The sequence below is a fragment of the Trichomycterus rosablanca genome, chromosome 17 (genome assembly GCF_030014385.1).
Source record: "Trichomycterus rosablanca isolate fTriRos1 chromosome 17, fTriRos1.hap1, whole genome shotgun sequence".
Taxonomy (NCBI): domain Eukaryota; kingdom Metazoa; phylum Chordata; class Actinopteri; order Siluriformes; family Trichomycteridae; genus Trichomycterus; species Trichomycterus rosablanca.
In genome coordinates this window covers 25,140,364-25,168,296 of record NC_086004.1, presented here as the reverse complement: position 1 = coordinate 25,168,296, position 27,933 = coordinate 25,140,364, and the positions used below count along the sequence as shown (strand labels likewise).

Sequence of the window (27,933 nt, the reverse complement as noted above, 5' to 3'; positions counted from 1 at the left end):
ATCATGTGTAAATATGTGTAACATCATCTACTGGCGGGATGTGTCACTTTGCAGGTCACAAACTCAGCATGCATTTTGAAAGATGCAGTTTATTTAGGATTTTACAGTGTATTTTTAAGACAATCATTCTGCCCTCACTAATAGTTTATCCCCCTTTCTCAGCTAGACAGACAGACAGATAGATAGACAGACAGACAGACAGCTCTCTTCAGAATACAGTCGGTTTATTTGCTTCCCAGCTGTGTGATACACTGTGTGCATCAAAATGAATTAAAAATACAAACAATAAAAACAATAAAGAACCTAATACAGTAAAAGCACACAGCTGTAGTCGAGTGTTACATCTGGTACAATATGAGATTTAACCAAACGTAAAATAGCGCTAACGAGTTAGCATTTAGTGTAAAGATACTAATTGCTATAGTAACGTAACAATTGTATTTAATTACGGTACATTTGTAACTAAAACGCTGTGATATACTCACTAAACATTTACTAACAACTGAGAATATAAAACCCACTACTTACAGACAATGCTTCTGTATTATATTGCAAGATAATTATTTATATTTATTATTATTGTTTACATTACTAACTACGCTACCCCGCGTTCTTTTGCCGTAAAAGTCACATGGCTTCTAGCGAAGGTCAAAGTTAGTTGCCATGACTACGATGACAACAGTTGCCGATTTTAAAGGCGCAGGAGCGCATTAAAATTATAAGCGCGTCTCTGTAACGACTCAAACCATCACAACAATCATACAGTCGTTTAAGCTCTTGCGGGCCGGATCAAATGACGCAGCGGGCCGGATCTGGCCCGCGGGCCTCGAGTTTGACACCCCTGCTCTAGAGGAACAGGTTGTCTCATGTTCCCTTCTCTGAACTCAAAAGGGCGTTCTTGAGTTTAGAAAGTGAAGCCAAGGGTGTTTACTAATTTGGTCACCCCCATTAGCGCAGCGTTGTAGAAGTGCATCTCCAGTGAGTTTTCTGATGTCCTCGAGATGACCTGTGGTTTTAGAATCGCAGGTTTAATTTTTTTTGTTTGTTTTTCACTCACACCACAGAGAAATAGATGACCAGCTGTGTGGTTCGAGCTCGACCGGGTGGACTTTGTCGATAGTAAACGTGATTCCCAAATTTCATGAGCTGAGCCACGTGAAGGCTGGAGTAACCATGCTGCCAAGTTCATCTCAAAAACAGCTTCTAGTTGTTTTCCTTATTTATTCTTTATAAAGAAGTCTGTAGCTGCTCTGCCAGTGAACTCCAAATTGTTTTTAATTAGATTAGAGGTTCGTAGTGGGATTTATTAATGTCTCATTTTCACTAATTGATGTATCCATCAGTGTCTCACAGAACATACCTGGCAATTGATTACATCAGTATGCTCGATTAAGTTATGCACAGGGGAGCTGCGTGAGAGAGAGAATCTGTCCCTTGCCCATCTCTGCTTGCCACAAAACTGTTACAACACTACATGACACCATTACTCATTTTGAATGTAGACAAGATGTCTGTTCTCGTAATAAAAACACTGTTGACAGTGGATCTTGTACTTAAATGTTGAATTTGTAGTTTATTTTACATGTTGTCTCTGTGCATGTGGGATCTGTTTATGGAGCTGAATTTAACATCCATGAGACATGAGAGACATGCTCATTAAGTCTAAAACTGTAGTTTCCCTTACTTTTCTGGTAAACTACACACTTCTGTTAAACTACTAATTGAGTGTTGTCCATTTATAACGGTCATAACGGAAACTTTAGGCCAAGGATTAGAGATTTTAGTCTGAAATGGTGGGTCACTTAGCACTTGTTTACCACAGTTGTAGCTTGGCTGAATTTAGCAGATTTATTAAATGCAATTGAATTTTCTGAATTGTATTATATGATTTCATTGCGCATAAATATTTTTATATTTATTTTATAATGCTTAGGGGTTTAATAGTATGAGCTGTGTTTACATTGTGTCCACACCACGTGCCATGTACCAAACCAGAAGTACAGATTTCTAAAATCTAATTTGCTTAACTTGCTAAATGTAATTTTATAAAGTAATATTCCTGCATGGTACCCTAACAACTTTGTCTTTTAATGAGTTTCTATCTTCCCCTCTCACTTAATGTGACTAATATGCAATAACAAAGACAACTTACAGTATACGTTATACTTAAATTATACCTACAGTATATTTAATTTAAATGTTTTCATGCTACCACCACACTACTGAAAAATTGAGTTATTAGCAGTAAAAACCCAATATGACAATTACATTTAAACTGATTAAACCTTTAGCAGAACAATACAGTTATATAACATCCAAAATGACCTGGTGTAAATAGTCTATGAGGTTTTCATGGCAAGGTGTTTCGATCTCTCTCTCTCTCTCTCTCTCTCTCTCTCTCTCTCTCTCTCTCTCTCTCTCTCTCTCTTTTCTCAGTCTGTAAGGTCTTATGCAATCAGACAGAGAGCTTTTTATTTACCCACAGGCCTGTCGTCACTCCGCACTCCTCCTGCCACCCTGCAGCATCCTGGGACACATTCCCGGAACACGTTCCTGCCCAACTGGCATTCATGGCCACAGAATTAAGACAGAAAACCACATAAAATGCTTACAGACATTATGGAACATAAACACACTCGAACAATTCAATCCTCTCTTTAAGGCTGCAGGCTTGATTTCATACCCGAATGTGAATAAGGACATGGAAGAACATCTGTCGAGAATAAAGGGTTTTACAGGCCATTACTTGTCTGAAATATTGCTATCAAAGCCAAATATATATATTTAGCTAGACAGTTGGGAAATCTAATTTTTTAAGTCATTCTGCTTCGAGATTTTATCAGTTTTCTTAACGCTGTTGGACATTTAAAAAAATGCTTCTTGCTGATTTTCTCTTCAGGAAGGACCAATATTAATTGTGGATGGGCTGTTTGTCTTAAAATTTATGTATGTACAGTGTATCACAAAAGTGAGTACACCCCTCACATTTCTGCAGATATTTAAGTATATCTTTTCATGGGACAACACTGACAAAATGACACTTTGGCACAATGAAAAGTAGTCTGTGTGCAGCTTATATAACAGTGTAAATTTATTCTTCCCTCAAAATAACTCAATATACAGCCATTAATGTCTAAACCACCGGCAACAAAAGTGAGTACACCCCTTAGTGAAAGTTCCTGAATTGTCAATATTTTGTGTTGCCACCATTATTTCCCAGAACTGCCTTAACTCTCCTGGGCATGGAGTTTACCAGAGCTTCACAGGTTGCCACTGGAATGCTTTTCCACTCCTCCATGACGACATCCCGGAGCTGGCGGATATTCGAGACTTTGCGCTCCTCCACCTTCCGCTTGAGGATGCCCCAAAGATGTTCTATTGGGTTTAGGTCTGGAGACATGCTTGGCCAGTCCATCACCTTTACCCTCAGCCTCTTCAATAAAGCAGTGGTCGTCTTAGAGGTGTGTTTGGGGTCATTATCATGCTGGAACACTGCCCTGCGACCCAGTTTCCGGAGGGAGGGGATCATGCTCTGCTTCAGTATTTCACAGTACATATTGGAGTTCATGTGTCCCTCAATGAAATGTAACTCCCCAACACCTGCTGCACTCATGCAGCCCCAGACCATGGCATTCCCACCACCATGCTTGACTGTAGGCATGACACACTTATCTTTGTACTCCTCACCCGACTGCCGCCACACATGCTTGAGATCATCTGAACCAAACAAATTAATCTTGGTCTCATCAGACCATAGGACATGGTTCCAGTAATCCATGTCCTTTGTTGACATGTCTTCAGCAAACTGTTTGCGGGCTTTCTTGTGTAGAGACTTCAGAAGAGGCTTCCTTCTGGGGTGACAGCCATGCAGACCAATTTGATGTAGTGTGCGGCGTATGGTCTGAGCACTGACAGGCTGACCCCCCACCTTTTCAATCTCTGCAGCAATGCTGACAGCACTCTTGCGCCTATCTTTCAAAGACAGCAGTTGGATGTGACGCTGAGCACGTGCACTCAGCTTCTTTGGACGACCAACGCGAGGTCTGTTCTGAGTGGACCCTGCTCTTTTAAAACGCTGGATGATCTTGGCCACTGTGCTGCAGCTTAGTTTCAGGGTGTTGGCAATCTTCTTGTAGCCTTGGCCATCTTCATGTAGCGCAACAATTCGTCTTTTAAGATCCTCAGAGAGTTCTTTGCCATGAGGTGCCATGTTGGAACTTTCAGTGACCAGTATGAGAGAGTGTGAGAGCTGTACTACTAAATTGAACACACCTGCTCCCTATGCACACCTGAGACCTAGTAACACTAACAAATCACATGACATTTTGGAGGGAAAATGACAAGCAGTGCTCAATTTGGACATTTAGGGGTGTAGTCTCTTAGGGGTGTACTCACTTTTGTTGCCGGTGGTTTAGACATTAATGGCTGTATATTGAGTTATTTTGAGGGAAGAATAAATTTACACTGTTATATAAGCTGCACACAGACTACTTTTCATTGTGTCAAAGTGTCATTTTGTCAGTGTTGTCCCATGAAAAGATATACTTAAATATCTGCAGAAATGTGAGGGGTGTACTCACTTTTGTGATACACTGTATGTATGTATGTGTGTGTATATATATATATATATATATATATATATATATATATATATATATATATATATATATATACATATACACACACCGATCAGCCATAACATTAAAATCACCTCCTTATTTCTACACTCAATGTCCATTTTATCAGCTCCACTGACCATATAGAAGCACTTTGTAGTTCTACAATTACTGACTGTAGTCCATCTGTTTCTCTGCATGCTTTGTTAGCCCCCTTTTATGCTGTTCTTCAATGGTCAGGACCCCCACAGGACCACTACAGAGCAGGTATTATTTAGGTGATGGATCATTCTCAGCACTGCAGTGACACTGACATGGTGGTGGTGTGTTAGTGTGTGTTGTGCTGGTATGAGTGGATCAGACACAGCAGCGCTGCTGGAGTTTTTAAACACCTCACTGTCACTGCTGGACTGGGAATAGTCCACCAACCAAAAATATCCAGCCAACAGCGCTCCATAGGCAGTGTCCTGTGACCACTGATGAAGGTCTAGAAGATGACCAACTCAAACAGCAGCAGTAGATCGTCTCTGACTTTACATCTACAAGATTGACCAACTAGGTAGGAGTGTCCAATAGAGTGGACAGTGAGTGGCCACAGTATTTAAAACCTCCAGCAGCGCTGCTGTGTCTGATCCACTCATACCAGCACAACACACACTAACACACCACCACCATGTCAGTGTCACTGCAGTGCTGAGAATCATCCACCACCCAAATAATACCTGCTCTGTGGTGCACTAGGGCATTTGGGTGGTGCAGCTGTTATCTAATGCGCTTGCACACCAATGCAAAGTGTTTGAACTTTTAAGTGTGAATATCAGCAGAGCCACCAACATGGCTGTGTGTCTACGCAAACTCAGTTGGCCATGTTTAAGGAAGGGAGAGAGGGTAGGGCGCTGTGGGTGCTGCGATGGTCCTGGCGCTTTAGTGATGAGGCTGGGTTTGTCACATGGAATCTAGCGTGACCCTCTGTATGCGATACCATGCGGGACCCAAAGTGATAAGTGCAAGTGATAAGAAGCGGCCTCAGATTAGACATGTGTCAGAGGTGGAGTGTGGTGATCTGGCTTTCTTCAAACAGATCGTGGTTGTGCTAGCGGATTCACACTCGGGAATTGGAAATGACTAGGGAGGTAAGATCCAGGAGGATAAAAAAGAAGAGAAGAGAGACACTTAAATCACTTCTTTCCTGGAGTATGTGTGGCCTGGTGTCTACTTCTCGTGTGGACACACTCATACCTGTTCGTTTTGATTCTCTGTCTCATTTCTCATGGGATCTCAATTGTTTTTGTCATTTCAGACCCTTGAGGCATTTCTGTCCTGTCTGCATGTTAAATTCATGCACCTATGTGTCTTTTTACATTCCAACACTTGCACATCCCTGATCGCATTTGCACAGCTGTCATTATATCAAGGATGGAGCATCAGCTGCTTACCGTCACTTTCACTTCTACACTTGAATCTTTAGATATTTAATTTTTTGTTTTACTTTACATTTTCTTTAAAACATAAATACACTAAACATAAAATTCCTTTATTTATTGTTTAGCAGCAGGTCTTTCTGTAGATGCTAAAATTTCTCACAGTCATGTCTGGTATGTAAAAGCTTAGTGAAGTCTGTAAAGACATTGTTTGACAAGCCTGGTGTGGAGAAATTTCATAGCCTCTTTAAAGCCCTGACCTTAACACCAATAAGTACTTTTTGAAAGAACTAGAACGCTGAGCTTCTTATCCATCTCATCCAGCTTCACAAATGTTTTATTTATTTATTTATTTATAAATGGGCACAAATGTTCCCAGATACATTCTAAATGCTTTCCAAAGCTTTTCCAGAACACTAGAGGCTGTTGTTGCTACACAAAAATAGGAAGGGTGGCAATTCCATATTGTTGCACATGGTTTAAAAAAATGACGTTTCACATTTACATTTACATTTTTGGCATTTAGCAGACGCTTTTATCCAAAGCGACTTACAGTATTGTGACCGTATACTGTCTAAGCAATTGAGGGTTAAGGGCCATGCTCAAGGGCCCAACAGTGGCAACCAGGCAGTGATGGGGCTTGAACCAGTGAATAGCTTACTAGTCCAGTATCTTATCCACTAGGCTACAACTGTCCCTGTACAACTGTTTTACAAGCCCATGATCAGTGTATCGTCTATATTGTTCATCAGAGGTAGGGACAATATTTGTGTTTTCCTGTTGTTTACATGTCTGTGCATTAAAAACTTAGATAACCTGATATGCTTTTATCAGAATCATTACAGGAACATTAAATTTAAAACCAGCTTTTAATGGGCACTGACACGCCGTGTAATCACCGTCACCCTGTTAAAATCCCAACTGAGCTTTATTACAATGATAACCCAGTATTTTACTTCGAGATTAAAATGATTCACATTTAAAGGCAGATAAACAACACTGATACACCTTTTGGTTTTTTTTCAGGCATTAAAACGCCATTGCACATTTCACAATGTGCCCCTCTGTAAATCACAAATTGCATAAAGTGCTGGTGTGGATTTTATTGCTTTTCCAGCTTCACTATCTGATAAACACCATAACATGGTTTAATGACAGTAAAAGATTAAGTATTAATTATCAAAGTGTAAACAAATTTACTGGAACTATAAAGCACATGTTGCCATTAAATGATATTAAAGAATAATCAAATATTATTTTGTCTCATAAACATTAAATTATTTATGTTTTGGTGTGTTTATACAGTATGTGTGCTTTGTTTTATTCCCTATTTTTAATTTGTGGAGCAATAAAGGGGAGCGTGTGTAAACCTCTGTATTGCACCCACAAATATTTACATAAATGAAGACAGAATTTGAACAACCTAAAAAATAATGCTTTTACCATACTGTTATATCATTGCTAAATACAGTATATACACTGATCAGCCATAACATTAAAACCACCTTTTTGTTTCTACACTCACTGTCCATTTTATCAGCTCCACTTACCATATAGAAGTACTTTGTAGTTCTACAATTACTGACTGTAGACCACCTGTTTCTCTGCATGCTTTGTTAGCACTTTTTTATGCTGTTCTTTAATGGTCAGGACTCTCCCAGGACCACCACAGAGTAGGTATTATTTAGGTGGTGGATCATTCTCAGCACTGCAGTGACACTGACATGGTGGTGGTGTGTTAGTGTGTGTTGTGCTGGCATGAGTGGATAAGACACAGCAGTGCTGATGGAGTTCTTAAACACCTCACTGTCACTGCTGAACTAAGAATAGTCCACCAACCAAAAACATCCAGCCAACAGCGCACCTGTGACCACTGATGAAGGTCTAGAAGATGACCAACTCAAACAGCAGCAATAGATGAGCGTGTCGTGTCTGACTTTACATCTACAAGGTGGACCAGCTAGGTAGGAGTGTCTAATAGAGTGGACAGTGAGTGGACACGGTATTTAAAAACTCCAGCAGCGCTGCTGTGTCTGATCCACTCATACCAGCACAACACACACTAACACACCACCACCATGTCAGTGTGTCACTGCAGTGCTGAGAAGGGTCTACCACCTGAATAATACCTGCTCTGTGGTGGTCCTGACCATTGGAAAAACAGAGTAAAAGCAGGCAAAAAAGTATGTAGAGAAATAGATGGACTACAGTCAGTAATTGTAGAACTACAAAGTGCTTCTATATGGTAAGTGGAGCTGATAAAATGGACAGTGAGTGTAGAAACAAGCAGGTGGTTTAAATGTTATGGCTGATCAGTGTATGACAAAACAGTACAATTTATAATGCCTCTGAAAATACTGTTAGAAATATAAATGATGTGACAATGTCACAGTTATAGAATTATTAACATCTGATGAACATCATACCTGTTAAAAGATTACTGATTACTGATTAACTGATTACTCTGTTACATGTTCCTGTAATCCCAGCCCAACTAATTGTATTCATGAATATTTTATTTTTAGCTTGGAAAATATGTATTTTTTAAGTCTCAGGAGTTGCTAGAAACAGGGTGTAATTAAGGCTGGTTTATAATTGACTTTGGTCATGCCTGCAATCACAAACTTTTCAGTTAATTAAATTGTACCAGCGTATACGACGCACTGTTATCCAGTCCAGTTAAGCAACATTTACTTTAGAATTCAATGAAAACAAAGTCTCCTCGTGGATTAATATGTTTAGCTCCATTCACCATAATTAGCTAAACTCACAGTAGGAAAGAAACTTCACAACAACTTCTGTAGTTCTGTTGGTTCTGCAGCACATTGCTCAATTAACAAACTCTGAGATTACACAGCTAATTCAATTTAAGGTGTTTCAAAAGAGCAAGCATTTACCTTAATGAATTCCACTATTAACCAGGTTTACTAGCTTTATATATTTTATACGGCATATTTAACAGCAGTTATAGCCTAGTGGGTAAGGTACTGGACTTGTAAACGAAAAGTCGCTGATTCAAAACTGTGCCAGGTTGCCACTGTTGGGCCCTTGAGCAAGACCTTTAACCCTAAATTGCTTAGACTGTATACTCTCACAGTACTGTAAGTCACTTTGGATAAAAGCATCAGCTAAGTTCTAAAAATGTAAATGTAGTTTTTTTTTTTTAGGTTTCTGATTTTTGATTCAGTCGGTTTGTTGTGTGATGGTACATTTTTGCAAGAAGTTAGCAGTTGTATCCAGGGTTAATAGACAATACTGTGATGTAACATGATTTGTCTCTGCATAAGAGTGAGTGTGTGTGAGGTTTGCATCAAATGTTTCATATGCTAAATATCAGGGTGTAAACTTAACATAAAGATGTGGTAATACTGTGCTAAAACCTTTCTCGTGGTGAAGTTGTCCTGTTCTATGTGGCTGAAGGTTGTTTTTTGTATGTTATTAGTATGGACTGGAGCGGATTCTTGGTGAAGAGAAGAGCTTGGCTTTGCTGGCCCGAGCAATGGACCCTCAGCAGCCTGCCATGATGACCGACGTTGTCAAGCTGCTCTCTGCCATCTGCATAGTAGGAGAGGAGAACACGTATGTCCCCTTACTCTGCTTTGGTCTGTGACCTTAATCTCCAAGAAAAGCTCATTCTAATTATAACGGATGGTTTTCCGTTCTGTAATCCATTAAAAATAACCTAGATGATCCTATTTATAGAATTTGAGCTCCACCTACCATCTGAATAGTTAAAAAGGTTCTCAAGCAAATTGCAGCTGATTTCATCATAAAAATGTTCCTGTTGGTTCAGATTCCCACAACATGTAGAACGGAAAGGGCAGAATATTTAAAAGTGCTTGAAAATGCCACAAAGCCATAGCAAGCATCTCAAACAATCCTGTCAGTTTATATGATGCACATTGTAGGGCTGCAGAATCGAAAGTATTTGTTCCTGGACATGTGCACTACAATATTTTACTTACTGCTCTCAGACTAATGGTTAAAGAAGCCTGTAGCTCAAATGGTTGCAGGATGACCTGAAAGCAGGTAGAACAACAAATACACAAGCAGCAATAAACTGCACCTTGGTTATCTTCATTCCTACACTCCATACAAAGTATGCAGACCTTGCATTTAGACATGCAGGGTCACTTGTGAAATTCTATAATAAAATATTTTAAGAAGGAAATTCAAATATTGTTGAATCATTAGAGGAGTAAAAACTGGTATAGTCTTGCTCTAAGTACTTTACTCAGACAGCTTATAGCTCAGGTCTTAGTGCATATTTTTGAATCCACGCATCATTATGCATTCCTGGCAGGACCTGCAGCTTTACTTAAATATTTGTATGTGATGATTTGCCCTTTCAAACAAGCGGATTCATCTGGCAAAGAAGGTATTTTGTCATTTGTCTACAGCGACGCATTGCAACATGAAAGCTCTTGAGAATTCTGAAAGTTATGTAATGTGACTTTAACATTGTGTGCTTTCAGTTTCAGATTAGCATTTTCTGTATGTCACTGCAGGTTAAATCATTTCTATTTATTTACTGATGCTGCAGTGATGCTGTATTAAATCAGTCCAGTCATCCTTATAAGAGAATCAGCAAATGTAAAACCTACTCAGAATATTGATTTTAATATGTTTGTTTTTAATCTTGTTATTTTATCTATTCAGTTTCTTTTACTTAAAGATCTTAAAACAAAAACTGAACAAGAATGATTGTGATATGATTCTTTAATTATATAGAAAGAAAAGACTGAACGATCCTGCCATGAATGTAACCAATGTGTTGACATGGCATTAAACCAATAAACAAACAAACAAACAAACTCAAAGATCTTATCTTTACCATAAATTTGGCACAAATAAGCACAAGACTTATTACTAGTGCCCTGCCAGAAGTTCCTTTCTGAGAATTTCACAGCCAAGATTAAAGGAAATGCAATTTGTTGAAAATGTTCTATGAAGTCCAGTTATACCACTTGACCTCTTGTCAATTTGTGTTCTGATGTGTTTGTTATTTCTGTGTTCAGTTTGGAGAAGGTTCTTGAAGCCATCACCGGCGCTGGGGAGCAGTTGGAAACCAGTCGCTTCAGTCTTATAGTTCAGGGTCTTACTGATCGTTCTGTCCAGCTTCAGGTAAGATGAGACTACAATTCCCCTGTGTGCACAAGTGACGTTCATGCACTAAATCTGATGTTTTGTGTGTTGATTTGAGTTCTCAACCTGCTGCCTACACTGCAATACTAATTCTCATCATATGATGTTGCATATATTGATCCAGCCCATGTGACCATTCCACAGTCATTAGATTCTGCATGTGTAAAGACAGTTCTAATTTGATGCAGTAGCTGTGTCTTAATACAATGTATGACCAAAAGTATGTGGACAGCCATCTGTATTATTAAGTATCAGCCAGACATATTGTCAACATTTTTTTTTTTAATCAGCACTGGGTGAAATGCAACGTCCAATAAGATCATGGTCAGGTGTTCACATACTTTTGGCCATTCAGTGTATGCAGATTTTCCTTGTCGTGACAACTACATTCCTAAAATGATTGATTTTACTGGCCTGCTTAATTAAACAAACAAACAAAATAAATTAATTAATGAATAAATAGTTTCTGCACAATCACGTGGTCATGCTGAAATTAACAACGTTATTTAAAATTGTCATGGCCCCAATTTTGATTAACTTCTTTCTGCTAATATTATGCAAATATGGTTAGTTTAACTGCACCCATTAACATGTATAAGAAACTGTCTTCTCTTGTCAAAGTAACATTATGTTAAAGGAAATTTGTCCAATAATTTACAGACAAAACAGTTCTGTCTATGAGTAAAAAGTCTTCATACTTAATACTGCCTACACTTTCAAGTGAGCTTTATATCAACATAGCCTTAGAGATCCTTATTTACCTGTAATGTGATCTGCTCTGGTATGTTTAAATTGGACGAATTTTGGGGGTGTGGGGTGGGGGAGACTTTTGTTAACTCTTTATGCTTTTCATGTGTAGTGTATTTTTCCAAGCACATGCCAAGTTTCTATTTCTTTATAATCCATTACACTTACACTTTGGCTCTGTGTGAAATAACAGGTAGGTGCAACACACGTGTAGAGGTGGGTGTGGGTGCAGCGATTCTCACCGTTATTCACGTCGTATCTACAGGCTCAACTGGAAGCCGGATGTCAGTCACCTGTGCATTCGTGTTGGTGCGAGTCTGTTTTGAAGTTTTCCGACAAGCTTTTGACTTTTAGCATAGTGACCTTTCAGAATACACCAGGGCTGTCAGGCTGAAGGTAGACACACAGACACAAACACACACTTTTCTTATTTTTTTTTTAATCAGAATTCTACCTGACAACCCAACATTTTTCCCCTCACTCTGTTTTGTGTGTGTTTAGTGTGGAGTTAAAAGCACTCGTGTGCATCGCTCAATGAGTTGATTTTTCCCCCGTTGCTAATCAGTATCAAATTATTTTGAATTTAAAATTATTGCCAATAAACCAAGATTAGAAACAGCCAATAAGAGAAAGACATGCATATGATATGAAAAAGAAACACTGATGAATGCATTTAATGGTTCATGTTACATGCCAGGTTGCCACATCCAGTTATGTGAGCACTATAATGAGCAATTTCAGTTTCTGATTTTTTGTTTTGCTTTTACAATGTTTAACAGTTAGATTATGACATGGTTAGTAAAAGTATTATGTACTAGTTGATTACAAAAGCTGCTACCTGAATAAGACATTTATTTAACAGATAATATTTGAAAGCACCTGTGTGGTCAGAATGCATGATATTAATAGCAGCTTAGCAATTCGTTTTGCAATAATTATTGAAAATATTTCACAAAATTTTAAGTCTGTTTATGGTAATTGCATAATTCTTTACATACATTCAAACAAGATCACCTTCCATAAAATTATTTTAGGGATATTTGAATCATTGCCACCCTTGTGCATGTGATTTTAATCATTCAGTCTGCACTTGAAGCAAATTACAACTGCTATGTCCCAGATAGCTTGCTATGTACTTAACATTACCACTATATATGTTTATTTGCTTTATTGAGACAAAGCCCCTTAACTGTCTCCTCGTGTCTGCATGGGTTTCCTCTGGGAGCTCCGGTTTCCTCCCACAGTCCAATGACATGCAAGTGAGGTGATTTGGAGACACTAAAAATTCTCCATGTCTGTGTTTGATATAACCTTGTGAACTGATGAATCTTGTGAACTGATGAAAGTAATGAGTAGCTACCGTTTCTGCCATGAATGTAACCAAAAGTGTAAAACATGACGTTAAAATCTTAATAAACAAACAAACAAACAGCCCCTTTACTCTCTTCCCTGGTCCCTGTATACAGTGCTGGATAGTTTTGGATACCATACCCAAATATTTCATGCTCAGTTATTCTATGCACAGGTAGAACAGTTGTCATCTATTTTTATTCTGGTTTTGATTTCTTTGCAAGCTCTTTATTTATTTTTTTCGCTTATCCCCAGTGCAGCCTTGATAATGCGCTATTAAACAATTGATCTGTCATGTTCCTTCCATTTATTTATTCAGTCTCTTAGTTGCATTTGTAATTAGGGTTTTTAAATTATTACAGCTACTCGGAGCCCAAATGTATTTTTATTGGGTGGCTTAGATTTGTGAGTAAACACTCTGATGTCCTGATTAATCGTGTAGTTAGCACTACTCTCTGGTCACAAAAGGACATTACAAGTGATTGATTGTACTAGCTATGTGGCTGCATTGTTAAAACTCTCAGTGCTTCAGTTTAATGCTAGCCGGAGCAAGGTAAGAATAACAACAACAACAGTTCTACACTTACTTTTTGGTCATTTGCACTTTGGACCTTCTGCCAATGCCTGTGTTAAAACACTGCTTTTTTCATTAGGAGCTTTTGTTATAATATATAAATGCATTCTTTTGGAAGTATGTTTGTCTTAATGGCTTTATTAGTTGCTCTCTCATACAAGAGCAGTCGTGGCAACCATAAAGATCTGTTTTGTCTTTTAAAATGAAAGGAAAGCTCATTCATGTATTCATTCATTAATCCTTAACTGCTAAGTCATAATAAGGGTCGCAGTAGCAGGGTGCCAGTCAATCACATGGTAGTGAACAGTGACTTCACCTTAGAATTGATTTCTCACAGTCATTAAAGGGCAAGGTTTAAACTGGTTTTCTGCTGTGCTCACATTACCTGCTTTGCCACTTTGCTTGGAGACCTCCATTTACCACCAATCATGACAACCAAAAAGATCTGGGATTACAAGCTCCAAATATAGTCCAGTACTGATCTAATCTGGGGGAACATGTGTGGAGGGCTTGTGTCTTATACATAAGCTCTGCTGCTTCTACCTCTATTGGAGATGCCATACAAAATGTCATTGTACCTGTTGTATAGTGGCAATAAAGATTCGATTCTATTCTATTTATGGCCTTGCACTCTTTCAGGGTCAGTCACTAATGGTGGATGAGAAGGTCTGGTTTAGAAGTTTCAATTTATAACAAATATATTTTGTATGGTTAAGATCAGGCCTGACGTTTCTAAACACCAAACTCATCAACTATGTCTTTATGAACTTTGCTCTGTGCACAGAGGCACCGTTACACTTCACCAGACGGCTGTCACAAAGCTAGAAGCACAACCAAAGTTTCTTTTATCTAATACGTTATACACCCATGGTTGCGGTTCAAACACTTGAACTCATTAATTTAAATTCTAAACAAGCTGTAGAAACTTTAAAGTTCTGTTTCTATGTAAGAACCTTTTCCAGCAGTGCAAACTTACTACAGTGAAACTCACTATAGTCAAGAAGTCTGCAGGAGGGATGCTGCTTACTTTGCCAAGAGAAAAATCTTTAGAGAAAAGAGTGCAACCCCTCCAAGGCAAACCCATTCATATCCATGAAGGCCAACTGGCTGCTTTTCATAATGTTTTTTTTTTTTACTTTACAAAGCGGCTAGTTATTCTTTCTGAATTACAAATACACAACTTTGATCCTTTTTAACCTTATCATTTAATGAGCATTTTTTCACTGTAACTCAAGTATTTATTCCCTGTCCATTTCTATTCCATTTTACCCCATGTCCGTTTTACGTCTGGTTTATATTTAGCAAATAAAAAAAGGTTTGTGTTAAACAACTAAGCTTTTGCCGCTAGTGAATCATGTTAACTGTACAAAGATCTGGTTAAAATGTTTGCAGTGGGAAAAGACATTTTTAGCGGTACAAAATATTGCAGTGCTTGTAATTTATTTACTTAGTCAGCTATATGCTGTCATGTTGTTTTTGTTCTGGGCCAATATAAATGACAAAAAAAGTAATTCAGAGTAAATGAGCACTTTTTTTGTTTTGTTTTTACAGTTTTAAACAGTTAGATACTTGATAACGACATGGTTAGTACAATTATCATGTACTAGTGAAGCTGCTACATAAATAAGACTTCTTTTAAACACATCCTCTACTTATGACAACAGATAAACACCATCAGAACACATTTCCACAATACAAACAGCTACAAGGAAATCTTTACCTCAGTACCTCAGTACCCCTGCAAAAACTGCTTAAATTCTTGGAATCACTTGCAATTAAAGATGCCATATAAATTAGACCCTTATAATAACACAAACACGCTTAACCACCATACGCACAAGAAAGCAAATCGACCCACCACCTTGACATTTAAATAATCTATCAGCTAGCCATGATAATAGCAATAGCAGCTGACATGAGTTAAGAATGAAACAAACAAACTTGAATAAGATAGTGAAGACAATAACACATAACATATATTTGAAAGCACCTGCAGGGTCAGTATGAATAATATTACTAACAGTCTTAACTTTGCAATAATTAGTTAAAATATTTCAATAAATTGTAAGTCTGTTTATGGTAATTGCATTATTCCATACAGCGTTACAGGCATCAGAACATGATCACCTTTAGTAAATTTCTTTTAGGGAAATTTTAATCTCTGCCATTCGCCTGCATGTGATTTTAATAATTCAGTGTTTAGGGAGATAATAAATTACATCGGGGACGGGAAATCTAGTGAATGGCCTTAAAAGCATGAGTTTCTTCCTAGCAGAAAAATGATGCAAAGATATATCAATATTATTATTATCAATTTTTTATTATTGTTACATGTCATAAATAGTGTGCTAAGAAATAATTAATAAATAGTTTACTAAGAGACTAAATTTCAACAGCTCTTAGGGCCACATTAAACAAGCACTAGATGAATATGCAATGCATTGATTACATTACTATAAATAGGATATGAATATGTGAATACACTCCTGCAATCATAATAAAAATGAAAAACCTCATTGATTCTGGGTTAAGACTCACAAATTCAAGTGAAGGGCATTGTGTGAAAGACTTTAAACCATTCTGCCGGTTGGTTGTTTACTCTGCCTCTTGGTTGTTTGATCTGCCTCTTGCTAGTTTAATCCAGCCTCGGTTTATTAAAATGCATTATAGTGCACACTTACTGAGAATGTACCACTAATGACCACACCGCTGAACACCAGCACTTACTCAGACTAACGGCGCTGTGGACTCTCACTCGGTGAAACTGAACGTTATCTTCTTTTCCTAGGTGGCTTGTATGCAGCTCATCAACGCTCTCGTTACGTCTCCTGATGAGTTAGACTTCAGGCTGCACATCAGAAATGAGTTCATGCGCTGCGGCCTGCGGGAGATATTGCCGGTAAGCGGACTGCCAACCGACTGTGTATTAATATTGAAATGAGTTGTCCACTTGAGTGAAATATTGTAAAATGGTTTTGCGAATAATTTATAAGGCCCGAGCTGAGGTCGTCTGGCTGAATCAATAGGTATATCGGGGGATGGAATGAGCTTTCTCTTTTTGTCCCTCAGTCTCTCTCTCTGTCTTCATATTTTCTATGTCTCTTTTCAGCCGGTTATGTTCTTTCAACATCAGAGAACTAAACTGAACTGAACTACACATACTAAACAACAGACAGTGGGTGCATTAAATGAAGGAAAAAAAAAAAAAAAAAAAGCGTGTGGGTCTGTGAGAAAGATTTATGCCTTACTCTGGTCTTATTCATTATTTAAAACACAGAGCTGCTACAGGACAGGAGAACAGAGTGATGTAGCTCTACAGAGGAAAAAATGTCATTTTGTTTCTTACTTTATGGAACTTTGAGTCGTTTTTATTGCAGTACGTCCTTAAAGTTTTCGCACTTTTTTTTTGACCCCTGGTTTAGTGCAAAAATTACACTTATCAGCCATAACATTAAAACCACCTCCTTGTTTCTACACTCACTGTCCATTTTCTCAGCTCCACTTACCATATAGAAGCACTTTGTAGTTCTACAATTACTGACTTATGATACTGTGTTATGATCGGTGTATATTATGTTTTAGTCGAAAGAAGAAGGGAAAGATAATGATGATAATTAGATTTGCACCAACATTGCACCACAAGCAAAAACTACTTGCATTTTTTTTCTGATTATTTGGGGGAGCAGATATTGAGTTTCCTTACCTGAGCAAATAAAATGAACAAAGATGATCTTAAATAATGAAATTCAGAGTATGTTTGTACATTTACATTTCCTTGAAAAGCCGTAGTTAATCAAACAGTCTGACAGACAGCCCAAGCACTTCTATGTGAAAGCTAATATGGGCATGTTGTGTGTTGTAATAATGATGCATGTAGTTTTAATCTCATAATTTTAACTTCTCTAAATACATTATGGCCAAACACATTATGGTCTGGCAGTTTGTTCCGGTATTTGTGAAAAGCTAATTAAACACATGTAACTATAACTTGATTAATTGGTTTTGTATGTACGCCTCTGCATTCTGTCTCTAATTTTTCAACAAATCCCTGTTGAACACATTTAACACCTGATGTTAAAAAGTTAAGCAGTGAACACACTCCTGCAGGGATGATGCCCTCGTCCAAATAAGCCCAGAAAACCTAGTAAGCCCACAGTATTAGAAATCTGAAACAGATCTGTTAGGTTACTTTCACACTTGGTTTTTCTATTCACTGCCCCAGGTTTGGATCACTTTCACATACAGCACGACTCGTACACAAAAACACTTGAACCGAACCCAAGACCTCTGTTTAAAGAGGATCAGAGTTTTATTCTCAGTAGCGCACCAACACTTGAAAGATGCTTTCAAACATGCCAAAACGGACCAAACAGCCTGGAGTCAGTGACACAAGGGCAAGGGTTTTTTAATGTATTTTTTATTTCTTGTTATTTTATTCTATTGATTTTTTTAATTAATGCACTAAAATGCCATTTCTCTGTGCTTTGTTCTAGTCTTTAATTCTTTCCATCGCTTTCTCTTTATTTCTCTCTCTCTATTTGTTTGTTTGTTTGTTTGTCTGAATATAGAGTCTGGCCACTATCAGGAATGAGGCTCTGGACATCCAGCTGAAAGTGTTTGAGGAGCACAGGGAGGAGGACATGATTGAATTCTCTCATCGATTGGAGGACATCAAGAGTGAATTTGAATATCCTTTTAACTGCAGCACATCCACAAAGACACACACACACACACCTTAGATCAGAGGTCCCCAACCACCGGGACGCGAACCTGTACCGGTCCGTGAGTCATTTATTACCGGGCCACACAGAAAGAATAAATAATTTAAGACGCTACATTACCCATGAAAACACTGCTTTCACACATGAAAACACATGGGTGTTTATCGTCTCATATCACCCCCAGGTGGAAGCAGCGTCTCGTTGCAGCAAAAAGGCTCATTTGTGAGCAGTATAGTAATTCTGTTTTAAATCCTCTTGCCCCTGTCGGTCCGTGGAATTATATTTTATATGAAACCGGTCCGTGGTGCTAAAAATGTTGGGAAGGTGGTACTGTAATGTTATACTCTGTTCTTTTTTCCTCATCTGAACCTTGCAGGCCTTTTTAAAAATCTGACAATGATGGCTTAGTCATGCACTGACCAATCAAACATGGCTGATAGGTTGCTCAGACACACACACACACACACACACACTGGTACAATTGATTCATTTTAATTGCTTTAATTCACTACCACTCATCTTTGTTCTTTGTTTATAGTCCGAGTAGAAATCGTAGGTTTGCTGTGGAGTCGCACTCTGATGAGATTAAAGTTTTTTCCCCCTGCGTGTTCACGTGTCCTCTTGCGTGCGTGTGCACATGCATGACAAGAAGTGTACAGTTCCATTTATTATTGCATTTGAAATGTGTTGTGCCCCTTAACCCTGCCCTGTACTGATGTAGGAGATGTGTTTAACGTAGTGTACAGCCTGGTAAAGGACACAGCAGCCGAGGTGCATTTCCTCTCCATCCTGCAGCACCTGATGCTTATCAGGAACGACTACTTTGTCAGGTATTAAACTTTTTGTAGGAATATTTATGAATGTCTGCCGTTCACCCCTCCTCTTACACAGTCTGTCTGAAAACCTCTGAAAGTGAGCTCTCTACATAGATGCATTTTAAGTCATCCTACGCGCTCCTGAGAGGGCGGCATGTGTAAATTCATAGATACCTTAAAATGCGGACAACTTAGTTGCCTCATTTTGAAACTTTAAACTGACTGAATGACCAGGGAGCGCCCAATGCTTCCTTAGCGGTGAAGGCAATCCCAGCATTCTTTGTGGCACAACAAAATTATGCACGCTTATCATGCAAATGCCGCTTCTGGTTGTTTTTGTTTTTGCTGCTCTTATGGCTTCTTGTTGGCCACTATTGTAAATACAGGGGTAAAGAGATGAGCACTGGTAATCATCTTGTCCAAGGATGACATCTATTTATTCTCAGAACAGTTTTGTATTCTAAAAAAAAAAGAAAAACATGTATGCCTGTCTCTCTTGACACATCTGAAAGGCTTTTTTCCCCTCTTTTTCTCATCTTGCGAACCCTACTGGCTTTGCTTATTTCTTATTTAATTTCTATTTTTTACTCTTTTCTCTCTTTTGCTTCTGAAATCATTTTTTATGTCTGCTCTTTCACAGTTGGATGTGTTTATCTGGCCTTGATCATTGATTAGGTTCTAATCTGAAAACAGGATGTAACATCTGCAATAATTTAAAACCACAGTTGAGAGCAGCTTTCATTGCCTGACACTGTGCAATAAGAAACACAAAGTGGAATTAATTCTTTTTAAAGTCATTATGTGTGTACATCGGACAAGCAGGTTCATAACATTACCTCTTTTGTAATCAGGAGAGTGAATATACACTGATCAGCCATAACATTAAAACCACCTCCTTGTTTCTACACTCACTGTCCATTGTATCAGCTCCACTTACCATATAGAAGCACTTTGTAGTTTTACAATTACTGACTGTAGTCTGTCTGTTTCTCTGCATGCTTTGTTAGCCCCCTTTCATGCTGTTCTTCAATGGTCAGGACCACTACAGAGCAGGTATTATTTAGGTGGTGGATCATTCTCAGCTCTGCAGTGACACTGACATGGTGGTGGTGTGTTAGTGTGTGTTGTGCTGGTATGAGTGGATCAGACACAGCAGCGCTGCTGGAGTTTTTAAACACCTCACTGTCACTGCTAGACTGAGAATAGTCCACCAATAGTGCCAACAGCGCCCCATGGGCAGCATCCTGTGACCACTGATGAAGGTCTGGAAGATGACCAACTCAAACAGCAGCAATAGATGAGCGATCATCTCTGACTTTACATCTACAAGGTCGACCAACTAGGTTTGAGTGTGTAATAGAGTGGACAGTGAGTGGACACGGTATTTAAAAACTCCAGCAGTGCTGCTGTGTCTGATCCACTCATACCAGCACAACACACACTAACACACCACCACCATGTCAGTGTCACTGCAGTGCTGAGAATGATCCACCACCCAAATAATACCTGCCCTGGTGGTCCTGTGAGAGTCCTGACCATTGAAGAACAGGGTGAAAGCAGGTAAAAAAGGTATGTAGAGAAATAGATGGACTACAGTCAGTAATTGTAGAGCTACAAAGTGCGTCTATATGGAAAGTGGAGCTGATACGATGGACAGTGAGTGTAGAAACAAGGTGGTGGTTTTAATGTTATGGCTGATCAGTGTATGTCTGAAAGCACTGCATTGTGCAACATTGTGTTAAAAATAAAATATATTTATAAAAAATAAATATACATCTGAATAAGTATTAGAACAACTATTCTCAGCTTTGTACCTGGAACTCCATATGCAGTTACCTGTGTTTCAGGCTCAAAGAAACTATAAAAAAGAATTATTAATATAAAGCTATAGGCAGCTATCTCTAATCTCTATCTAATCATTTATTTATTTAGCTTCCCATCGTTTCATTACCCTTATCTTTTTATTTCATTCAGAGCTTTACTCACCTTTATGACAATATCAGCCATGTGAAATGAGAGCTTTTCCTCTCTAGTATTACAAATAAAGATAATTTGTTGACCTTTATGTGCTGGAATATTATTTGCCAAATGTATTAATGTAAAGTTTTTGAGGCAGCTTTTGGTCTGTGCTCTTTTTTTAAGTGATGCAACAAAAAAAATCATGTGGTAAATGGTTGTGTTAGGGTTACTGAAGGTTTAAGCTCTTATATTGTAGTCACTGTTTAAAAGGTTGAGAAGGTTAAAATTTTATCATTACTATTTTCAAAGTTATAAAATGAATATTAATACATCATAGATTACTGAAGTTAAAAAGCAGACCACCAATACACCATACACTTTTCCAGTTTGGTTGTCAATGATCCATGTATTCTATATTCAGGCAACATTTGTGTGTTCACAGAATACTTTATTATAATTAAAGGAAATTACTTTCTAGGACGATCCCCAGGTGGGGAGGTCTGGGTCTTTTCTGTGTGGAGTTTGCATGTTCTCCCCGTGTTTGCGTGGGTTTACTCCGGGTGCTCCGGTTTCATCCCACAGTCTAAAGACGTGCAAGTGAGGTGAAATGGAGACACTAAATTGTCCATGACTGTGTTTGATATAACCGTGTGAACTGATGAATCTTGTGTAACCACGTTGTGTAACGTGTCTGTCAGGAATGTAACCAAAGTGTAAAAAAATTACGATAAATCCTAATTAATAAACAAACAGACTGTCTAGGACCTGTGGTTGACAATTTAAACTAAAATAATGATAATAATTTTTAAAAGGCTTGCTTAGCATCAGTGTCAAACACCTTCTAATGATGGGATGTTTGTATACGCTGTTTTTTTTTTTTTTTCAATATTATCAAAATCTGTCCCTTCACCGACTGCACCTCGTCACTTCTTTCTTAAATTGATTTTATTTGACAACACAATATCCCTATCATCCAGAAGCTATAATTATTTGTTTTAATATTCCATTGTGTTAACGTTAACAAGTATTTTCTTTCAGCATTCAAGGTGAGACCTGTTCTTCCCCTTAAATAATTTGCCCTTGTTGTAAAAGAACTATATATCGTTACTATTATCCTTGTATTTATTCATTTATTTTTTCAAACTATTCCGTTTTCTAGCATGGACTGGTTTAGATATCAGTTCAATGAATTACTGTTAACTCTAAAACGTTTACTCCTCTTAGCATTTTTGTGCTCAGAAAAGTATGAAACTATTCACCTTTTTACATACTTTTACATACATACATTTTTAATAAAAAAAATACATTGCTCTTACTAAAGTCTTGTTATTGTTTATTAGTATTTTAAGGTAGATGGTGTGGCTGCGGGCCTGATGGCCTTGCTTTTGAGATTAAGTGAGCTGTGCTCTTTATTGATTTCGTGTAAGCACCATAAATTGTGCCACACTGCCCCTAAGCTATGGCAGGCCTTGTTAAATTCTTATCTGGAACCAAGGTCTCTTCAGCCTCTTCTATTGCCGGTTTTAGCCGTGTAATTGGATTCATTAAAGAGAATGCCTGGCCCTCACCGACCTTGTGAAAACAGGAATAAAAGGCTGGTTAATTCCACACTGGCGGTGACACAGGAATGAGGCGGGTTCGACTGCAACATGTCCTTTGGCTGGCGCTTTAGAAGAATTGCTACTCCTGTCAGACTTTAAATCATTCACCGCCAGCTGTCTCCTGAAACACCAAACATTTATTACTTTTTTTACTCCTCAGATATTTCTAACAATCCTGCGAGGGTTATATTTGATGTCACTGGCTGGTCTTGCTTTCTTTTGTTATTGGGTAGATGTGTTAATTTAAATGAAGTTAAATTATATATATATATACTGTATATATGTATTTTTTTTTTTTCTGTTTTTGTGATATAGGCCTCAGTATTTTAAGATCATTGAAGAATGCGTATCTCAGATTGTGCTACACCGGAGCGGGACAGATCCAGATTTCTCATATCGCAAGCGTTTGGATGTGGACTTCACCCACCTTCTAGGTCTTGCAATGTCACTTGTTCTTGTACACACACACACACACACACACACACACACACACATATTATATTACATAATATATATTAGTGTGCTGGTCTGATTTATAAAAAAAAATGTGTATACAAGTACGTAGTAAGTAACATCCCTCTTCTGCTACACTGATCTCTAAGTTGAGGTTTGTAATGCAGCTTGTAAGTTCTGCAGATGTTTGAGATCAGGGGCTGGCCAGACACTAAAACTTTTATATCTACCATCCATTAAAATGGAATCAAATAAATTGTAATGAAGTGTTTAGATACTTCGAAGATGTGAGGATTAAAATATAATTTAGTTTGTTCACTCATCACTTAAGCCACTCTATGTTCAGTATGCAGTGCACATTTCTTTGGGTTTTTACAGAAATCGATAAAAGGGGTGTTTATTTAATAATTAAAAATACACATCAGTTCTAAATAAGATTAGTGAATTAACTTAAAACAAGAAATTGCACTTGTTAAATTATTGAATCATTTATTTGTTCTTCTGTACAAAGGTATTTTGTAATGTACATCCTTGCCCTTCCTGAGGAGGTTGATTGAATTTAGCAATAATGCAGTTGTAACTAACTTGTTGTATCTAAAAGCAACTCTGTGGCTATATACACACCGATCAGCCAGAACATTAAAACCACCTCCTTGTTTCTACACTCACTGTCCATTTTATCAGCTCCACTTACCATATAGAAGCCTTTTGTAGTTCTACAATTACTGACTGTAGTCCATCTGTTTCTCTGCATGCTTTGTTAGCCCCCTTTCATGCTGTTCTTCAATGGTCAGGACCATCACAGAGTAGGTATTATTTGGGTGGTGGATCATTCTCAGCACTGCAGTGACTATGACATGGTGGTGGTGTGTTAGTGTGTGTTGTGCTGGTATGAGTGGATCAGACACAGCAATGCTAATGGAGTTTTTAAACACCTCACTGTCACTGCTGGACTGAGAATAGTCCATCAACCAAAAATATCCAGCCAACAGCGCCCCGTGGGCAGCGTCCTGTGAGCACTGATGAAGGTCTAGAAGATGACCGACTCAACCAGCAGCAATAGATGAGCGATCGTCTCTGACTTTACATCTACAAGGTTGACCAACTAGGTAGGAGTGTCTAATAGAGTGGACAGTGAGTGGACACAGTATTAACAAAAAAAACTCCATCAGCGCTGCTGTGTCTGATCCACTCATACCAGCACAACACACACTAACACACCACCACCATGTCAGTGTCACTGCAGTGCTGAGAATGATCCACCACCTAAATAATACCTGCTCTGTGGTGGTCCTGTGGGGGTCCTGACCATTGAAGAACAGGGTGAAAGCAGGCTAAAAAAGTATGCAGAGAAACTAGACTACAGTCAGTAATTGTAGAACTACAAAGTGCTTCTATATGGTAAGTGGAGCTGATAAAATGGACAATGAGTGTAGAAACAGGGAGGTGGTTTTAATGTTATGGCTGATCAGTGTGTATGTATATATGGACTGTGCTTTTGCTTTTTACACAAGTTAAAATCTTTGTGTTTATTCCAGAGGTTTGTGTGGATAAAGCACGAGCAGACGAGTTTGAACACAAGGCCTTGGAGTTAGCTCAGAAGGTAAATTCTCCTTTTTTCTTTTCTCTATGTTTGCTCACTCCATTATTCATATTTTCTTATTCTCCTATCCTCCTGTCTGTGGTTGACTTCTTTGGCTTTGCTGTGGCTTCTATACTAAAAAATGGTCTTTGAAATGTACTGTATTTAAAAATGCATTATTTAATTCTCCTTAATTAAAGCCAGACTTTGTTCAAAAATCGTTCAAACAGCCGCTTGTAATTAAGAGTTTTCAGACATTAGATAGGTGGCCGTATTGATTGTTCGGAGTGCACCTTTAGTCAGTGCAGGTAGTTAGAAATGTACCTTCCTGGTAATGGGGTTTAAAATCACCTCACTGGAACACAACAGCTAAACACATCTGTAAGACCTATACAACATCTCAGTGATGATTTGTCCTCCTACTTGGAATTCCATTCCTCCTTTCACCCACCTGATTGTTCTGTTTAGTAAGCAAACCTAAATTTAGTGGGACAAGATATGCAGCAAACCGCGCTTTTAGATATCGACTAATCTGTCAACATGTGACAAGCCAACCTAATTTCAAGCCACCGCTCACGGTCGGAGTGTATTTTTGATCAGAACATCTTCTGATTAACACAACTTGCCAGTAGTTTTTGTTTACTTATTATTCTTTAAGCTCTAAACAGTGTCGCTGTATTATCAAGTAAATAAATTCCAACATTTTAAACAGCACTAGCAAATCTACTGAAGCATTTCATTTCAGCTCACGCTGTCTAGATTTGGTCTGATCATTTTACGCCAATCCTGTCACTGAGGAAGTCACTCGAGAATGATTCCAATTAGCTATTTCAGAAGCACTCGTTCTTCAGAACAGTAATTTGGATAAAGGGCATTGTGTCCTTAAAATGAAGGGCATCCCTGTATTATCAAAATCTTGTTAAGTGTTAGTGCTAATAATAGTGAATTCAATTATTTAAGATTTTAAGATCAGCGTGTTTGTGTCCAAATTAAAGAAACACTGCATAGCCAGATTAGGTGCAACATTCATAGATCAGCACTGAATGTAATAAGGGCTCAACAGTAGAGGAGCTTTGTGTCTTTTAACTGATACAGAATGAATCTTAAGGGCTTTTTAAACATGCCAGGTTATGAAAGTTAGATCTGCCACAGTTAGGTGTTAACATTGGACTTTTGGGAGCAACAACAGCTCAACCCCAGAATCACTCTGCCATACAAGCTCACCGAACAGGACTGCAGGAGACTGCAGTTAATAGCTTATTGCTTTGATTAATTTAAGTTAAGTTCCAAACAACATCTGGAAGCAACATCAGCACACAATCTAATTGTTGGAAACTGCATAGGTTGGGTGCTGTTAATTGAATGGCTGCACACATGCCTAAGGTCACCATGCACAATTCTAAGCTTTGGCTGGATCAATCTAAGTACCTTGTCATTGAACTTTGGAGAAACAAGGACCTGTTTTTTAGAGTAAGAAATCATATTTTTGGACTTGGCAGTCTATCAAATGAACTTGGGTGTGATAAATGACAATAAACGCTGCCTGTCCTGAAAAATAGTGCCAAACATAGTTTGGTGAATAGGCTTAATCTTTAGCAATTTTGGAATCACTTACATATAAGTTAGACCCTCACAGTCTCACACACACTCTTAACCACCATACGAACTTGAAAAAATGGACCCACCACCTTGATGTTTACATAATTTATTAGTTAGCCATGAATGATAATAGCCATTGCAGCTGACATGGCATTAAGAAATAAACAAACAAAACAAAACAAACCTTTAGCAATTTAGAGATTACCCTTAGCTCTTTTAGCATGGCAGGCCCTCCCATGTTTAAACACATTAAAACCATTGGGGTGAATTGGAACACTGACTGAGCCATGACTTAATTTATCTTCAACACTTTCTGGTGATTGTGGCTTAATGAAAGTGAATCCCTGCAGTCATGTTTCAAATTGTCGAAAGCCACAATTTGATCAGTGGACGCTGTTGTACCAGCAACTTCACAGTAATGCTCATAGTTTTGGAATGAAATGTGTGGGTGTTAAGTGTCCACAAACTTGTGGCTGAATAAATAATTGAGTACGCTGTACTAAACTGCTGCACAAAAACTTTAAACTCACCGCTGTTTAATCAACCTCCATCAAGTGTTCAGTCTAGCCTGCAGTTATTAATTACGCTAATTAAGCTCTGTCAAAGCAAGTTTTTCTTTTTGACCTATTGAATAATTCAGGGTTTTTTCTTCAAATCAAAAGCATTTTATGTTAAATATGAGCAATAACTAGAAATAACACATTTCATCACAATTTCTTTTCATTTGACTGGGTTCTTACAAAGATGAGAGATGCACCACATGAAATTAACTAGGCAACGGTGTGCTGGGTGTCCTTGGTTAGAGCAACTTTTAATTCTAGTTTTACCCTTCAGTTTGATGAAGAGATCATGAGCAGACAGGAGGCCTTGGCCCAGGTTCTGAAGAAGGAGGAGAAAATCAATGAACTTGAGGCAGAGCTACAGGCTTTCAGATCTCAGGTAGTTATTTATTTATTTATTTATTTATCATTTATTTAATTCCACCCATGGTCTTGCTTTCTGTCACCCATGGACATTTTGAAGCTGTTTGTCATTATCTGCATATACAGTGTATCACAAAAGTGAGTACACCCCTCACATTTCTGCAGATATTTAAGTATATCTTTTCATGGGACAACACTGACAAAATGACACTTTGACACAATGAAAAGTAGTCTGTGTGCAGCTTATATAACAGTGTAAATTTATTCTTCCCTCAAAATAACTCAATATACAGCCATTAATGTCTAAACCACCGGCAACAAAAGTGAGTACACCCCTAAGAGACTACACCCCTAAATGTCCAAATTGAGCACTGCTTGTCATTTTCCCTCCAAAATGTCATGTGATTTGTTAGTGTTACTAGGTCTC

The 27,933-nt window shown here is 38.2% G+C and overlaps 1 protein-coding gene across 4 annotated transcripts in view; it reads left to right on the top strand.

The window, feature by feature from the left end:
• Positions 1 to 27,933, top strand: part of diaph3 (diaphanous-related formin 3) — a 336,289-nt gene that overhangs the window by 81,517 nt on the left and 226,839 nt on the right. For all 4 annotated transcript variants that reach the window (XM_063013308.1, XM_063013307.1, XM_063013310.1 and 1 more), the window contains exons 7-14: positions 9,480 to 9,616; positions 11,056 to 11,161; positions 16,642 to 16,752; positions 18,422 to 18,540; positions 19,288 to 19,404; positions 23,265 to 23,383; positions 24,941 to 25,005; positions 27,418 to 27,522. In XM_063013308.1, the coding sequence (XP_062869378.1) occupies positions 9,480 to 9,616; positions 11,056 to 11,161; positions 16,642 to 16,752; positions 18,422 to 18,540; positions 19,288 to 19,404; positions 23,265 to 23,383; positions 24,941 to 25,005; positions 27,418 to 27,522 (879 nt within the window). The remainder of the gene's footprint in view (positions 1 to 9,479; positions 9,617 to 11,055; positions 11,162 to 16,641; positions 16,753 to 18,421; positions 18,541 to 19,287; positions 19,405 to 23,264; positions 23,384 to 24,940; positions 25,006 to 27,417; positions 27,523 to 27,933) is intronic.